The sequence below is a fragment of the Plodia interpunctella genome, chromosome 12 (assembly GCF_027563975.2).
Source record: "Plodia interpunctella isolate USDA-ARS_2022_Savannah chromosome 12, ilPloInte3.2, whole genome shotgun sequence".
NCBI lineage: Eukaryota > Metazoa > Arthropoda > Insecta > Lepidoptera > Pyralidae > Plodia > Plodia interpunctella.
The window spans coordinates 4,744,099-4,760,094 of record NC_071305.1 but is presented as its reverse complement, the minus strand read 5'-3'; the positions used below and the strand labels follow the sequence as shown (position 1 = coordinate 4,760,094).

At 33.5% G+C, this 15,996-nt stretch overlaps 1 protein-coding gene across 1 annotated transcript; it reads right to left on the bottom strand.

Annotated features, from left to right (window-relative positions):
- Positions 1 to 334: 334 nt before the first annotated feature.
- Positions 335 to 15,981, bottom strand: LOC128674115 (ATP-binding cassette sub-family B member 10, mitochondrial-like). Its single transcript, XM_053752457.1, has 15 exons — positions 15,706 to 15,981; positions 15,152 to 15,365; positions 14,599 to 14,667; positions 14,303 to 14,407; positions 13,558 to 13,816; positions 7,657 to 7,705; positions 7,078 to 7,284; positions 6,202 to 6,404; positions 5,911 to 6,045; positions 4,801 to 4,947; positions 4,502 to 4,733; positions 3,474 to 3,751; positions 2,980 to 3,075; positions 2,476 to 2,628; positions 335 to 1,300 (listed from the first exon to the last, which is right to left on the bottom strand). Exons 1-15 carry the CDS (start codon positions 15,848 to 15,850, stop codon positions 1,004 to 1,006), a joined length of 2,589 nt encoding a protein of 862 aa, XP_053608432.1. The 5' UTR covers positions 15,851 to 15,981; the 3' UTR covers positions 335 to 1,003.
- Between the last annotated feature and the right edge of the window lie 15 nt (positions 15,982 to 15,996).

Genomic DNA, 15,996 nt, shown 5'->3' with positions numbered 1-15,996 from the left:
TCGTGAGCAAAGTCCATTCATATTTATCTGATATTTACGCTTTGTTTGTTTTAAATTTTTCATACTCCGGTTTGGTTCAGCGAATGCTGAAACTCTTGCTCACTCACTTGTAATCAGATACAAATCTGCTTTCAGCATTCGCTTGGTTTTATGCTTACTGGACATGGTTTATTAATGCATCGATTCATTACTGGACTTTGCCCACGATAATAATTCTATAGGCATAAACATACGTAGGACTTCAATTCTATTAGTAATTGCTACGACAATGCAAGTTATTGTCTCTTAGTCAAGTTTAGTGTCTATTGGTAAGGGAAATAATAAAAGAATACCATTTAACAACAACCATTTATTTTTTGTGTCAATTAAAAATAAATCCCCGTATTTTATATACTACGCTTATTTTGTCTTTTAAATTTAAACCTTGTTCAAAATTTTAAAAATATAGGACTCTTCAGAGTGTTCATTTTTAGTACATTTCATATATACAAATACCTATATTTTAATAATAATATTTTTTTCTTATTAACATCACTGTTGTCGCGTTGTTAAATGTCATGGTGGTAAAACCTAACAAGAAATTATGAATGTATTCAAAGAAAGTATACAAAATGTGCAAAATATTATCTGTATTCACAATTACCATCAAAATAGTAAAATTCCGCAATCGTATCATTTAAGCTTACCAACCAACCATAGGTTTACTGGTATTTGATTACGATTTAACAATAGTAAAATATTCCTGCAATTATAAACATATATCAGACTAAAGTCCAATATTTGGGCAAATGATAACAATAAATCATTATAATAACATAGTTATACTTGTTTACCTTCGATATAAGTCAACCAAAAATGGCAATTATCTACTAAACAATCTTATATTCTTTATCCGGCTTATAGCTGCACTGTGTAAACACATACACATGGATTTAATTACATCCATAACAAATAAATTAAAAAGGAATTAACAAAACAGAAAAAATGTAACAGTTCCCAAAAACTACGTGGTTTGTTTGTCTCTGGGCTCTCTGTTTTTGGAAGCGAAGGTTTGATGCGTGATAAGTTCCCTGAAGAATCCGTCTTGTTTCGCCATTAGTTCGGTGTACGTTCCGTTCTCTATGACTGATCCATTTTCTAAAACGGCGACTTCGTCCGCGGATTGTATAGTACTCAGCCTGTGCGCGATCGTAAGCACTGTCCGATCTCGGCTGATTTCTTTCAAAGACTTATCTACTAGAAATTCTGAATACGCGTCTAACGCTGAGGTAGCTTCGTCTAATATTAATATTTTAGGATTCTGAAAATAAAGAATAACAATTATTAGTCACCAGAAATTAAATAAATTGAATAAAGAAATCTTTCAAGTTAGCTACCTTCCAAATGAAAAAATAGAACATTACAGACAAACATACATACAGAAACACTAACTCATAACGAGTGTCGAGAATTAAAATAAATAATCATAACTTAAAATATACACACATAGGTTTTTCAAAAATCAGCGCAAGTTCCGTAAAGATATTGCCGATAAAGGTATAATGTATAAATGCGATTCTTATCATTATTATTTAAAAAACTGGCCAAGAGCAAATCGGTCTTGCTCACGAAGGGTTCTGTAGCATATATTTAGTTCTGTAGCATATATTTAGTTACCACAAACCTATATGGGCAGGTATATAATGCATGCCAAACAGTTTTTTTGGAACCCTTGAGCGAGCCTCATGGCCGGTTTTTTATTGACAATTATTTAAATACAGTACCAATTTATATTAGATTAAACTTAAACTCTGTGTTTATCAAAAGCGCAACCATAGCTACATTTAATTTAACGCGTAGCGCCATCTACTAGCATCAGAAGGCAGTATTACATTTTATTGTCCCTAATATTCTTGTAAAAAACCCGATTGTTAACGGAAATTTAATCCCTCATTTTACATATAAATGGATGTATGGAGTGCTACCCTTAATAAATTTATTTTTCAAACTCATACCGCAAAAAACGAATATGACAACTATAAGGGTTCCGTTTTTACCATTTCACTACGGAACTCTAAAAGGTCCCTCGACATCTCTGGATTAACAGCGATAAATTGCGAATTGCGATAAATTCAAAATGAATGAAGTTTCGTGCGGTTTGCGTCATATTTTTATAGCCATATCAAAATCCGCTTAAAGGAGATAGAAGACATTCGAGGGCCTTCATTAGCTGGGTGTATCCATAGCATATAACATGAAGAGACATATGATCTATCCGGCCAATTACGGTCATAAAACCACTTCTACTCCTAGCCATTGCTTTGGAACTCATGCGTTTGTAGATGACGTATGTGGTAATTTTTTTGGCGGCAAAAATAACATTACCATCTTGGCTTGACCGGGAATCGAACATGGGAACCCCGGTGTAGCAGACCGGAATGTAGACCATTTGGCTACAGAAGTCGTTGTGATGATGACCAATAATTTGACCATTACCTTGACTATAGCCCTAGCGATGGCGACGCGTTGCTTCTGGCCGCCACTGAGCTGCCCCCCTCCCGCGCCCACCTGCCGCCCCCACCCCGCCGTGTTGGCCACCACTAGCTCGTGTAGGTATGCTGTTCGCGCCGCCGCCAGCCAAGCGGGCTCCTATAATATAATTAATAAATTTATTTCAAGTTATAACTTATGTATAGTTTACAACAAATACATAGGTACAGTTGTCAAGGTATCATAGATACCTTAGAGACTGAACAGATTTTGATGAATTTGGTATGCATGTAGTGAAAACCCCCGTTCAAACATAGGCTACTTTTCTTTTAATTCAATCTAAGGGGCGGGGGTGAAAGTTTGTATAAAAAGTTTGTATGAAAAAAATTGCACATCAAACTGATCAAATTCACTGCATACTGCAGTGAGACGTAGAAATCCTTTGAATAATCCATTTTTTAACTAAACAAAACAAATTCGTTAAAATGGTTAATGTCTGTATAGACTTACCTTTGCATCACAACTATCTCTTATATTCCCATGTTCATCTTCAAGTGCGCCATAGAGAATGTTATCTTTAATTGAACCACTGAATAGTACCGGTTCCTAAAACAATTCACTGTTAAAAATATTGATAGAGATTCTGTAGCAAAATGTCCATTGACTATTGACATAAACTATTTGTGAAACTATGAGAAAGATAAATGTTATGTTGAAGGAACCTCCTGCTAAATTTATAGATGAAAAATTTAGATGTGAACACGTTATTATGTTTGTAACTCAACCACGCGTACTAACTGGCCACTGGCCTAATTTTGACACAATTGAATTTGACGAATTTGAACAATTTGAAAAATTTGAAATAATTTTGACAAATGTAGGTTCTCACATCATCACCACCATAGATTTTTTTCGGACATATGAAATGGAACAAGTCGCAGCTAATAATTAACATGGCCACATTTTAACAAATAAAACCGTTACGAAAATATATATATACCTACCTGACTAACAAATCCAATGTGGCTCCTCAACCAAGTCGGGTCCAACTCCTTGATATCGACTCCGTCCAATAAGATTTTCCCTTTGTCCGGGTCATACAGTCGCAGTATGAGCGCCGCTATTGTACTCTTGCCGCATCCTGAACGACCGACAAGCGCTACGGATTTGCCCGGCCGCAGGTGAAGGTTGAAATCTTTTATCAAAGGCGCCCCTTGGTAGGAATAACATATGTTTTCGAAGACTATTTCGCCTTGAGGCCTGTGTAGCGGTCGCCGGCCACCTAAAATATTTATTATTTATAAAAATTATGGCAAAATCTTGAATATGGTAGGGCGTATCCCCTTAAGACCTAGTGTTACTTATAAGTTGAGTTTCAACGTGATCAAGCAAATAGTCGATATACGGCGATCATAGCATAGTTAATGAATAAAGGCGGCATTAGATAGTTTGTCTCTCCATTATTTGTCAACACCGTGATGCAGGTCACACTATCGCAGACCAGTTTGCCGAACTTAGACGGATTATTTACCCAAATATTTGATCATACTGTACTTATAACATAATCATGTTACATCGCAAAAAGCACTAATGTAAATCGTGTGAAGTCATAAAAAATCGTATTCTAGACTTACTAGACGAAACCAGTTTTTCAGCTAATGTGTAATTTTTTCCATTAAGTACATTACCCTTTTTTTAAATTGTGTGTGTAATAAATCCTTGTGTTAGTAGTAATTATGTAAGTATGCGAATTATTTGCATAGTTTGCTCATACATAGCTCAATGGGATCCCTGACTTGCATGTGGTCATAAAATATTGTAACACTAAGTTATTAGAATTAAGAATAAGAATTTAAATTTAAATTTTATTAGAAATAAGAAATTTAAATTTTATTGTAACTTAATTTTAATGACATCACATCACCCAACCTGGGTATATATATAAAACATTATGCTCGTAATAAGTGTGTGTGGGAAGTGATAAATAAATAAATAATGACAATTTAAATTTTAATTGTATTAATCCACTAACCTTCCACAGGTATAGTTGGTACTCTATCAATAATCTGCCACAGCCTAGTCGCAGCTCCGATGCCCTTATTCAACTCAGTGTAGAAACTGCTCAGACCCCCAATGCTTATACCCACGTATGCAGCATACAAGAGAAATGACGTTAAATTGCCCACAGTCAACTGTTCAGTAGCCACCATGCCACCACCATAGTACAACACGAGAATTATTATCATGTTCCCCGAAAGCCCTGTCTGTAAAAAATACCAAAATTCAAAAATAAATTCCCTTTTCAATTTTTTTTTAATTTTCGTGTCTTACCAGTCCATAGAAACTTCCCACTGCCATAGATTCTTTGTACGCTAACTTGAGCAGATTTTCTATTCTTTGCGCATACACTTTACATTCTGATTTCTCTTTACTAAATGCTTTAACAGTCTTTATGTTGGATATTTTTTCTTCAGCTAACTGAAAAAAAATTAAACTAATTTGTATTAAACAGCATAAATAAATAATAAAACAGTAATTATTCAATTGTTTTTGTCACGAGCTGAAGGAATTTACATACAATTCAATTTTACCTACACCAGTGGGTCACAGTGGAGCCCTAAATTAAATGAAATCTAGTTTTATGTGCAGATTTGTGTTGCTCATGGTTTTTAAATTACATGAGTAACACATTTTCACTATCATTTGTGAAGTTCTTTGTGAATAAATAACGTCGTCTTATACTATCTATACTATTATTTTAAAGAGGTAAGCGTTTGTGTGTTCGTATGTTTGAGGCGCGTAATTTCCGAAACTACCGAACCAATTTCAAAAATTTTTTCATTTATGCTATAGGCTATATTTTATCTCAAAATTCCCATGGGAGCGAGTCCCGGGTATAAATGTATATGTTACTGTAACATATACACTGCAATACATGTTACTCATGGACTATGTCTCTTTAGTAGGTACTTTTATTTCTATATGATTAATCTTTTTATGACAATATGCTTTACAGAGGCCTAGGACTTCGCGGAGCACATGCGGAGATCTGAGAAGAGAACCGCTGACCTACACTATTATTGCATAGTCACACATCAGACACAACAGTTAAACTAAATATTCTTGTACAGATCCAAAAATCAACACTCGAAGGGTTAAATTGTACATGGTTATTGCAATAACTGCATGAATAAAAATAATACAGTATAAAAATTTGTAGGAAAAATAATTATTACCAATCAAATCTTTGAATATGGTAATTTCTTAACATAAAACAAAATTTAATCATACATAACATTTAAAAAACAAATGCATACCTGGTACTTATAATCGGAGTTTTAGGTAAGTGTGAAATATTTATGTATGACATAATCAGCGATCAAATTGAGCAACTTTAGCGTATTAGATGAGGGCTATTAAAATAATAGTTTAGTTCATTACCTCACTAGTTTCGGCCAAAGTGTCCTGCATCTGTCTCGTTATGCCACGAACAAATCTCCCATAGAAAACTGCCAGTATTGACACAGGGGGTACTACGCAGAGCCCGATCATAGCTAACGATGGTGACATGTAGAACTGGAAATAATGAACAGAAAAAATTCAAGACAAGTTTTAAGCTAATAAGGTGAAAACACTATTAGGCACATCAATTAGTAATAATAATGCAATCAATGATACTATATTCTATTTTTATATAGCATTAATTAAAAATAAAATTAATTAAATATGTACCATCATTCCTGTGCCTGCACACACCATTAAAAAAGACCTCAGTCCATCACTAAGATTCTGACTAAGGTTTCGTCCCACAAGCTGTGTGTCTGCAGACAGCCTATTAATTAGTTCTCCAGTTGAATTTCTACCAAACCAAGCTGGTTCTTGACGCATTATGGCACCGTAGACTTGCTTTCGTAGAGACTGTGTCATTCTTTGACCTGTTAAAAGTAAGGCCATATTATAAATTTATACCATGACTATCTGTTTTCTTATGAACAATTTCCATTTTTTTTTTGTTCGTTTCACTTACTTATTTACATATTTATTTGTATGCATTAATAATTCGTACAAATAAATATTCTATAATTCTTGCAACAGAAAATTTCGTATAAAACCTAAAACAACCATTTCAACCAAATTTTTTTTTTGTTGTGCGAAAGAATGATTTGTGTAATAATATGTGACCTAAGGAATCACATACATATATTTTATCTCTTGTTGAAAATATTCAGATAATTATAATCACATTACAAGGAAACAATCTATATAATAATAGAACATTTTCTCTGAAAAAATCTAGTACCTGTCGTTTCCAAACCCAGAAAAATTCAAATAATGATTATTTTGACATAGGTCTGCTGGCAATGCATACCATACCTAATCCTACCTTCTTTATTTGCGAAATATTGACTATGTAATAATCAAAACATATCTAAACCAGTCACGTAGCATCCTTATCTATAACAAACAGCAATCATTACAGGGTTTGCAACTCTGACAATTGATTTTTTACATACATAGTATAACATGCATTTTATACTTGCAATTTTAGTATTAAACTTCTAACAAAAATATTGTTAGACAAATCAGTTTTGATACCTAAATACTCACCTGATATAGACATAAGATACACTCTTGCAAAATTACAAAAGCCACCTAATAGGAAGACACCACAGAGCATTAGACACAGAGCATCCAACTTTTCTCTTGCAGCGCCAAGGTCATTTGATGAGTCATAGATTATATCCAATACCTTTCCCAAGGAAAATGGAACTGCCATTGTGACACTGGATGACACAATGAGGAAGCCGATAGCACCTGAAATAATGTGATTGTAGTTTCAGTATGTGATATTCAGAATATAATTAAGACATTGTAACTATGAATTTATCTGGCTAAAGAATTGTATTTCACTTATTATTGAGAAACAAATAATAAAAAGTAAGATGTGAGCAAAGGAGTTAACTATCACAGATTCAAGACTACTGGATGAGACAAGCTGTCAGTATCAGTAATAAAGTGGAATTATTTGATATATATAATTTTTATTTTTTAAATATTGAGTTTTATCATTTCTATGTCCAACAGTAACTTCTTTAAAAAATTCCCTTATATATATATATATATATATTCAAGAAGATTTTTCTTCCATAGTTTGTTGATTCTTGTGTAATAAATTAAACCATTTACCAGTTAGTGTCCATTTTTCAGGCTCTGCTAAGCTAAATAGTCTCTTCAACTCGGAGCCCTTTAATTTTACGTTTATTTTGTTTGACGGAACTACTGTCTGTTTTTCCTTCAATGTATCCAAATGTCCATTTTTCTTCTGGGCATCCACTTGAGTTGTATAATAACGTGATTTTATATATAAAGCACTATTTTTTTTATCTGAAGATCTTTCGTAATAATTTCGTAAAACTGGAGCTTTGTGACTAGAATATAATCTGAAGCCACAACGGTTACACGATGCACTTTGTGACAATCTACAAAATAAATTTACACTACCAGATATTTTAGAATTGAAATGTATATGAATAAACCGCTGTAACATTTTAATAGATTTGTTCAAATCAAAATTTTCTTCACAAAAATACAAAACATTCTGTTGTCTGCCTGCTTGTCTATCTTGTCAATATCCGTCACTCAGTCAGTACGTCAAATTCTCAATGTAGAGTCACGTTATTTTTTTTTTTAAACTTAATAAAGCACGAATAATGCAGATGTCTTGCCTGCCTGTTTTTTGTTTGTATTTAGAGTTCCGTACTGAAGCTACTTTATTAGAAAACTATACTACTGCCTTTACAAGTTGGAATGGGACTCGCGCTTGCCCACAAATATAAGAACATATGTTTAACATATATAAAAATTAATTTAATATTAGTTATTCCAAGCCTCATTAAGTTTTTCTTTTTTGTTGATCTGTGGGGGCTGAGCTAGAGCAGAGTTCTCCAAACTTTGTTTCATGTGTATCACAGATATAAAAACATTACATGTGAATACCCCATTCATACCCCATTAATATGGCGGCTGCCCGCAACTCCACCCACAATTGCCTACGTCTACGTCTGGCCAGTCCTTCCATGAAAATCGGGACAGCGTTTTATTCTTGCAAGCATAATAGACAAACAGACTAGGTATCACATTTATGCGGTTTTTATTTACGCGGTACACGTGTGGTACACGCAAACTCTTCTCAAAATACAAAATAAATGCTATGATCGATTGGCGATAAAATAATATAAGGAAAACTCTCCTAAAAAAACAATAATAATATCTTATAATTCATATATTTATTATATAACAACAATCACATTTTGACACGGGTAGTAACACAAACATGCAATTACATAATAGAAGTTCTAGTGAAGTGAAACAATGGTAAAGTGGCAAATGGGCGTTATACACATAGTCTCATTATGAATACAAAAGTACTAATGAAATAAAACGTAAATCATTATTTTTCATAGACAACTATATATTTTATCAATATAGGGTGACATCGAACATCGAATATGCTTATTGCATCTAACTTAGTTAGCATGTCTATTCATTACAAGCTTATTCTAGACAATTCGTGTTACCTGCCCGCAACTAGACATTGCAAAACTGACGTTTTTGTTGTTATTATTTACGAAAATCGTATTAAGGCAGTGCTGAGATCTCTCTATAGGCAAAATGTGGGTAAGTAAATTATTTTATAACTTCTAATAAATGCTACACAATACCTGAGTTACCTGCCATGGTTTTCCCTAGTAACTACAATATAGAGTTCTTCAAAAGAGGCATGACATTTATTCAATGACAGTGACACCCCTGGTGTCACAGCTTCCATAGTCTGCGGTAACCACTTTCCATCAGGTAGGCCGCATGCCTTTTAGTTGCTCAGTATTATAAAAATAATAATTACATAAAATATTACTACATGTGCTAAATTTATCACTGATTTTGGCGCGATAATAGTGACCAAAATAAAGCTTAGCAATGCTATGACGCGCATATTGCATGTTTAGCTATAAAGGGATCACTTCAATATCTGCAGTTTGTTTAAGAAAGAAAAAGATATTTAATATCCTATAGAATTAAAAAAAATATATGCAATGTCCAGATATAAGTGTCTGCGTATTGGGAAAGATAATTGTGACATATTCTATACGAGTATGACTACCCAAAAAGTTGATTTCAGGTTTCGTAACCAGAGGGAATCTTTAGAATCTATTATTCCAATATATTTAAAAGTACAGCAGTCATTATGATCATAAAAAATAACAATTTGTTGCAGTATCTAAATGATATCATTTATCAAATCTTACTCAGGTTCATATATATGTAATAATATTGATAATAATGTATAAAGATTTAACAAAGTAAGAATAAAACATTTAGAAAGTTTCTGACTAGGTATTAGAACAAAATAATGAACTTTATAAATCAACATTACAGTCGTAACCTCAATTAAATTATCACATAATTAAAACGAAAGTTAAAATAAATTCTATATTCATCTGACAAAAGATCTATTCATCAAATAACATAGAATTCAATTTGTATGATCTCAAAGTGAAGTTATATAGATTTGGAACCTAGAAGAACCTTTGCCATCCAAGTAAATTACATAGGAAAAGATAATAAAATATAATATCTATGAATAAATATGGCAGATTTAGACAGCACATTTATAAAATAAATAATATTTTATGATAAAAAAAATCAAAACATAAAATCGACATTATTCTATTAAGCTTCATTGCATAGTTACTCTATGTTATTCCTGTAGGTACGACTTTATATTACTTCCAATACTGAAATTATCTTTAATATTAGCCTTAGTACCAATTATATATTATTTTACAATCTGTCATGTTTGAAATAAGTCTGTGTATAAAATATTTACTGTGTATAATATACTTTGTAGTATAATGTTTTGGACCGCCATAGACTGTAGGTGTTGTCGAACTTCAGTAAATATACTCCCTCACCCGGGTACGTGTGCGAACCGGCGTACACCTGTAAAATGTATAAATATCTTTAAAATATTTCCACCATAATATAATGTTGAATAGATTTCGCGTGAAAGAGTAACAAACATACACATATGCATCCTTACAAACTTTCGCATTTATAATATTAGTTTTTGTCCGCGGCTTCGCCCACGTAAATTTCCTGTGGGAACAGTTATTTTTCGAGATGAAACTTCAAACTACATTTATGCAAAATTTCAAAAAGCTCGGTTGAGTAGATAGAGCGCGGTGAGGTAACAAACAAATTTACTTCGCATTCATAATATTAGTAGATTAAACAATAGATACGAGGGGAGGTCAAAAAGTTCGCGGAATAAGGGGGAAGCGGGTTGAAATTAAACACCAAACTATTTTTCCTTTTCAATATATTCTCCCTTAACTCTCTCTTAAATAACTTATTTATACTATCGAAAAAAAAATATTTATCTTTGGTGTCAAAATAGGCCGAAATTACCTACCAACCCCTCCATTCCGCGAACTTATTGATCTCCCCTCGTAAGCTGCTTTTTGTAACTAGATAAGCAGTGATGAACATTCTTTACTCAATATAATTTTCACTGTTAATTGTTAAAATGTTGCTTTACAATATAATAATTTGAGATATAGCAGAGCAATCACGGTTTTCTACTTTATATGCATATGTTCCTACACGGTTAATGCATCCACTACATGATCTATGTGGTAGAAGAGGTAAGAAACAAACTTTACTTTCTAATTTCCAATGTTAGTTAGGAGTGAGTACCTCAGCGTGGCAGTCGCGGCGGTACAGCGACACCACGAGACTGAGCGGCGCACGCGCGCCCGCGCTCACGCGCCGCCCGCGCCCGCTCTCCGGGTCTCCGCGTCCGCTCCCACTCGATATCGTGTATTCTGCTAATTGCATTTTGATACTATAACTGGCTCTCTCTCTCTCTCGCTCTCTCTCATCTGAGAGTTTTCCCCGCCCCCGCCCAATTTTGTGTATTCTGCAAATTGGACTTTGATACTATAGCTCTCTCTCTCTCTCTCTCTCTCTCTCATCTGAGCATTTTATCCGCCCCCGCCCGATATATTGTATTCTACAAATTGGATTTTGATACTACAAGTATCTATATATATCTCTCATCTGAATGTTTTCCCAATTTCTTACACAGCAGTAGAACGTCGAACTTTTTCGTCTCAACTTCGTACGGTCGTCGGCATCCCTAGTAGGTCTGTAGATCTAAGTACCTATTTGTCACTTGAAAATACCGTGACCGACTCTCTGTCACACTAGTGAGATACACAAAATTACAAAATAATCTTATACGATAATTATGAAACAGACATAAAATTGATACAATAATATTTAAATTTAATAACAACTACAATGTAAACTCAAAGCAATATGTAAAGTTATGTTTTACATTGTCGATTAATTTTGTCAGAAAGTGATTCTAATAACCTAATGTATTTGTTACACATTGAACAATTGCTAACCTTCATCTCCATAGCCATCGTCATCTAAATCTTCTTCTTCATCACTCTCGGACACTTGTATGGTCACTTCGCTCGTAGGAGACTTGCTCCACTCGAAATACAGTCCGAATCCTGAAATATGTTATAATTTAAAAAAAAAATTCAAAAATTCCATTTTTGCCACTAGTTTTTATTGTGGTCAGAGCGATCACTGAACGCACGTGTCATGAAAATATTTTTTTTCATTTTTTATTTTTATTTAGCTAAATACAACGGTACACAATATGTATCCTATTAAAGTATGTATTTAGTAAAAAAAATTGGCACTTATATATAGACAATATTTTCTTAGAAACCCATTAAAACACAATATTATTATCGTAAACATGTTCAGACATTCGTCAACCTCACATGTCCATATAGTAAACCATTGAAGAGTTCCTACGTCGGGACTGACAGTTTACATTGCCATGGCTCATGATAATGACTCACCAATATCATAATGGTCTGTGGCGAACTCCCAGCACAGGCGAGTGGCGCGGCTGTGTGTGGGCACGCGCACGGTCACAGTCTCCCCGTGGCCGACCACCAGTTTCCCGCCGGCCGCAGCCGCAGACTGTTTAAACTGCACTATGTCCTTTCGAGTCCAAAGGTACGCTTCTTCTATGGCGGGCAAGCCATCTGAAATTATATATGCAATTTAATAGTCTTCTTAAAACCTGTTTCACCATTTTTAGTGTAACTATAGCCCTAGTATCCATTATGGCTTATAACTCTGTTCACCCCGTGATGAACGAAGACGTGATAAGGCATCTGGTAATGGAGCTTATTACAGTCATAGATATGACTGATGAGATTTCCGAATGATTTGTTACATAAATGCCCTTAGCTTATTTTTTGTTAAATTTTGGAAAAAAGTTCAAAATGCAATTAATAGTTGGTCAAACATTTCAAAATTTCTGCTGTCATTTGCTGCTGCAGACGATCATCTAAGGTGGTTTTTAAAATATTTTTTTATTTAAAAGCAATTTAAACTTGCTATGTGAAAATAGTATGATAACGTTTTACGACCTATTGAGCTTGATAAACCTGCTAATACGTAGTGGTAATGATTTTTGTTTTATCGATTTTACAATAGTTTGAAAATAATTTTTAGCCTGAAAACGAAACAGAAGCAAGATAAGTAAATTTGAATATTTACCAGAATAAACAATTAATCATATAAGGGTCATTATAGACTAATAAAATTAATATTTACCATCCCCATCGGAATCCTCTTCACCTCTAGATTCTTCTATATACTCCTGTGTGTCGATTTTTTCTGAGGTTTGCATTGATCTGAAAAATAAGATATAGATATATATTGTTTTATCTAAAGATCGTAGGCAGTGTTCATTTCCTATTGTCCTAAACCTAATAACTTTTACAAATACTTCCTACCATCTAGTGACAAGTTGTCACATACACACTAGTGAACAACAACTTGTTTTTTATAAGTAACGAATTTTAACAACATTTTTTGCCATTGCAATATTATGTATATATGGTGTATTGCAATGGCAAAAAAATATGGCATACATACTTATTACCATAATGATAACAAAAACACTCACTTATTATTGTCGGGTAAAGCAACTATATCAGTTTCATTCAGATTGCAATCTGTCACAGTTTCTTCAATTTCTTCCTTTGACTTTTCATTTTCTTCTTCATCAAGTTCAGTGTTAGACAGTCTCTGGTCTACGGCCAACTGTTGGATGTACTGTTGGTAATGTTTGTCTTGGAGCTGGCGGATGAGCACGGCTTGTTGGTCGAAGTTGCCCGGGAACTGCTGCTGGGCGTACTGCAAAAACTGCTCATAGGTTTGGGCGTTGAGCGCGTCTTTTATCCTCTGTCTGAAATTTATTTTAATTTTATCGCATACTAGCTTTTGTCCGCGGCTTCACCCGCGTTTATTTCGTCCATACGCTCATAACTTATCATTGTCAATAATTCGGGTTATAAGCAATGTATCGCGATGAAACCAATCACCACCTATCACTATAGGCGCCAGATTTTAAGTAAGATCATCCACTATACAACTGTGAAAACTGCATCAAATTCCATCCAGTGGGTTTTGGGTCACCCAAAAATTTTAAAGTTTTGGCTTCTAAAAGACCCATAAAGATCTCTGATGTACAGACATGCCTACAGAATCACTCCATAAGCTCCCAAGCAATGAAGAATTCCCAAGGAGGGCTGACATTTAGGTAGGTAGCCGGTCATAAAACTGTAGCCAAATCAAATTTCTGGATGGAGTTGGAAACATGAATGTATAATAAGGGCAGGTCGCCGCCGACTATGAATCTCATTATACTGCATTAATTTTGATTGATACTTACACTTGTTGCTCTTCTGTTGGTTGGGTATTCTGTTGTTTTTGTTTCTCCAACATAATTCGATTTTGCAGTTCTAAGTGGGCTCGCTCGTCTTGTTCTTTTTTAAATCTAAAATTTAAAAAAAAATTATCTAAGACAGTACTTTTGTATACATAGTCTATTAAAAATATTGTTTTCTGATATTTATTTATCCAATAATAATAAAAATAAAATATGTTGGATCTATCCCCACACACAAGCCTCTCAAACAAAGTGCCTGTGAGGTAAACACCAAAAGAAAAAACAAAATAATTACGCACTGTTTCTGTTTTTTTGTTTCCAAATCCTTCTGAATAGCTTCCAAGTATGGTTTAAATAAAGGACACAATCTGTAAATAAATATTTATTTTTAAACTTTCAATTATTATACTAAAACAAATTTTAGGGGTAACATTATTTCTATTTGTGTTTTCACTACTCAAGAACAATACACAAGGCTAAGCAAATTGTGCCAATGCAAAATTATTAATATTGCTTTACAACATTATTGTAACTATTTACAATATAAATAAAATAAAGAAAATATCCAAGTATGGAAAAGGTTTAATAGCATGGAATAACTTATTAAATTCCACTGTATTTTTCAATATTATATTAAATATATGAAATATTAATATTACTAATATAATTATAATTAATTAATATTATATTAAATATATTATTAGGTATTATTTAAGATATAATTAATGTCATATAACATTAAATTTGTTTTGACTTTATAATATTACATTTAGATGTTTTAGTCAAGTAATTTGCATCAAGTTCCATGAGAGTTCCAAATAACAAGAATATTGTGATTATTCCATTCTGTACCTGTCTAATGTATGTACAAAGCCAGCCATTGCTTGGATTTGTGACATCTGACCCAAAGCTTGCCATGCTGCCCTCCGATCTCGACCTATCACATCCAGAACTCCAAGGGGAGAAGCTGATTTTATATCCAGAGGTCCGTGGGCTGTCTGCTGTGTGTATGCCACAAGCTTGAGGCGGTCTTCATAGCTTAAGTGGAGAGCTTTACCTTCTTTTTCTATAAAGAAATATTTATACTTGCTAGCGACATAATTATTGACCATCCTACACTCACAAAGGGTTATGAAACAGAGAGAGGTCAAATCAAATATAAGTGTAATATTCCTATTGCAATAAATATTATATGAATGTTTTAATTAATGTGCTACGTAACTACATTAATTGTAAGTATTACTAGTAATAAAGATAAAAGAGGTTGAGTGCTATAATATAATCAAACTTGCCCGACTATTAATATGTAAATTGAGCTGGTGGGCGCCCCCACCCACTCCTATATTGTAAGATTATGATTATGTGCACCTAAAAATATGAACCTGAAGACATTTCAGGATACAAACCCTTATAAAATGACAAGCCATGTTTATAAACTTCTTTCAGGGGCAGGCCCCATTTACGCTCTTCGCTCTCTAAAATGCCTTGATCAGTATCCAAAGGCACTTTCTCTGGATATATTTTGCTAATATTTTCGTTTTTCACAGACATTGTTAATACTATTGTATTTGGTATTATTGATTAAATTAAAATCGAATTTTTGCTAAAGCCTAAACAGTACAAATCTAAACACCAGAAATGAGAAACACTGTTATAAACGTCAAAAATGACAATGATATAAAACATAGAAAAAATTC

Coding starts and splice junctions, on each gene's coding strand:
- LOC128674115 (XM_053752457.1), bottom strand. CDS start 15,850: ATGTCTGTGAAAAACGAAAATATTAGCAAAATATATCCAGAGAAAGTG. Junction 4,948..5,910: donor CTTTGGCCGAAACTAGTGAG/GTAATGAACTAA, acceptor ATTTTTTTTCAG/TTAGCTGAAGAAAAAATATC. Junction 1,301..2,475: donor TCGCTAGGGCTATAGTCAAG/GTAATGGTCAAA, acceptor CTTTATTTTCAG/AATCCTAAAATATTAATATT.